Raw genomic sequence first — 2,253 nt, 5'->3', positions numbered from 1 at the left:
TCATTCTCACATGTTTTTTCTAGGAGCCCAACTTTTGTATTCCATGGGGTAGTAGACAAGTGCAGAGTAAAGGTACATGTATAGTATATAAGGATAAATGTTAGCAGCCGTCTATCACCCACCCTTGAACTCGCCACAGTCAATTGGAGACATTTCTACTGTTTGATGAATTTCTGTAAGACTTGCAGAAGCTTGGTTAAATTGTCCAGACTCCATAGAGACCGACCAGCAGCTTCCCTCATTAAGTGTGTTGTTGCTTGCCATGGAGGCTTCAATATCTGTAGTCGCAGGTGAACTAGTGAGTCGTTTCATCTCCTTCCTGATGAACAAGTACCACTCCTCCTTGAGCCATGCACAGTCAGAGGAGAAGCTGGTGGAGAGATTGCAGAACCTCCTGATGAGAGTCAGCATGATCGTCGAGGAAGCAGATGCGCGGTACATAACAAATACTGGGATGTTGTTGCAGCTCAAGACACTGTCGGAGGCCATGTACAAAGGATACCGTGTGCTGGACACCTTGAGCTACCGAAACCTCCAAGGCAGTCCAGGCATTGACGAGGTTAGCATCAATGACCCATCTAGCAGCAGCTTGTACTTATCTATTCCTGTCAAGCGTTCTCGAACAAAAGCTGAGAAGGATGAGAAGGCCATGCGCCTCGAGTCAGATGGTGCCTTGAAAAGCTTAGAAATTGTTGTTGCTAACATGGCAGAATTTGTAGTGCTTCTGGGTGGATGCGAGCACATGTCTCGTAGGCCATATGATGTTTATCTTTACACAAAAAACTTCATGTTCAGCCGACATACTGAGAAACAAAAGCTCTTGAGCTTCTTGTTGGAGCACAAGAACCCTCCTGGTGATCATGCACCGGCAGTTCTTCCGATCATAGGTGGTTTTGGAGTTGGGAAGAAAACATTGGTTGCTCATGTGTGTGGCGACGAAAGGGTTCGGTCACGCTTCTCTATTTTGCACTTGAATGGAGATAGACTCTTGACAATACTTGACCACGGAAGGACCATGTCTGGGACGATATTGGTAGTTATTGAGTTTGCTTCTGATGTAGGTGACGATGATTGGAAAAAGTTTCACTTGTTTCTCAATAGAATGAGAGGTGGAAGCAAGATCATCATTATAAGTAAACTTAAAAGATTAGCCCGGTTTGGGTCTGTGAAGCCTATTTTCCTAGGTGTTTTGTCTTACGACGAGTTGAGGTACCTATTCAAGACGCTGGCATTCGGTAGCGCAGACCCTGCAGAACATCCACGACTAGTACAATTAGCAGATGAGTTTGCCAAGGAGTTGCACAGTAAGCAAGGTTCACTTGTCGCAATAAATACATTCGCATATGTGTTGAGAATGAACCTCAGTGTTCAGTTTTGGCGTTGCTTATTTGATAAGGGGGTAAGATACGTTAAAAGAAACCTCTCCATACATGGTGTACACCCAAGTATGCTTATAGAACAAGGCCATCCAGTGGACATCACGGACTTCGCCTTGCATCCACTTACCATGACAAGTAATGTTCCAATCAAGGAGGAATCACCAAGTGTGACATTGGTGGAACTTCTGGCAGATCCTAGTGTTACACCGGAAGGAAACTTCCGTCTAATTGCATGGGAATCAAGGATACCGCCTCATAAATCATTTGTTCATTTTGTTACAAGTCGTGCTCAGGATACACATGAAGGTAGTAGTGCCTTGCCAGGGAGGAAGCGACGAGGAGTGCCGATCTAATTTTGCTTCAGAACTCTGTAATGTAACTCTTGTTGTATTTTTTTTTAAAACGTGACAAACAGGTGTGTTCATGTGGCTATGGAGTTAAACGGATGTGTTCGTGTATACCACTGGCTATGTATATTTTATCAGATTCAACAGTCCACCTGCTCTTCTTAGATAACGAATAACATCTAAAGTGGCAGTACCTACTAACAGTCCTCACAGTCTCTAGCTAGTCCCAAGAAGGTGGCTAACTAATGGCACAGAAACTAGACTACGAAGAAAAAGGTCTATGTATTATCACCATTGCATAGTTTTGGTTCAAATTTTGTTTTTACTGATCCACTGGTAGAAAAAGAGGCTTCCGTCCAGCCCCATTAGTCGCGAAACTGTAGGAACCGCGACTAATGAAGTCTTTAGTCGTGGTTCGGCAGATGAACCGCGACCAAATGCCTGGGCCCAGGGCGCTCGCGGGCTTTAGTCGCGGTTGGCCAGGCCAACCGGGACTAAAGGTGCCCAAAGGCCTTTAGTCGCGGTTG

General features: G+C 45.0%; 1 protein-coding gene across 1 annotated transcript; it reads left to right on the top strand.

Moving 5' to 3' along the window:
* The first annotated feature begins 262 nt into the window (after nucleotides 1-262).
* LOC119367433 (putative disease resistance RPP13-like protein 1) lies at nucleotides 263-1,732 on the top strand. Its single transcript, XM_037632948.1, has one exon. The coding sequence runs from the start codon at nucleotides 263-265 to the stop codon at nucleotides 1,730-1,732; it is 1,470 nt and encodes a 489-aa protein (XP_037488845.1).
* Nucleotides 1,733-2,253: the final 521 nt, after the last annotated feature.

This window comes from Triticum dicoccoides, chromosome 2B, assembly GCF_002162155.2.
Source record: "Triticum dicoccoides isolate Atlit2015 ecotype Zavitan chromosome 2B, WEW_v2.0, whole genome shotgun sequence".
In the NCBI taxonomy this organism is placed as follows: domain Eukaryota; kingdom Viridiplantae; phylum Streptophyta; class Magnoliopsida; order Poales; family Poaceae; genus Triticum; species Triticum dicoccoides.
This window is presented reverse-complemented; position numbering and strand designations above follow the sequence as displayed.

Excerpts from the sequence above, each read along its gene's own strand:
- LOC119367433 (XM_037632948.1), top strand. The coding sequence starts at position 263 with ATGGAGGCTTCAATATCTGTAGTCGCAGGTGAACTAGTGAGTCGTTTC.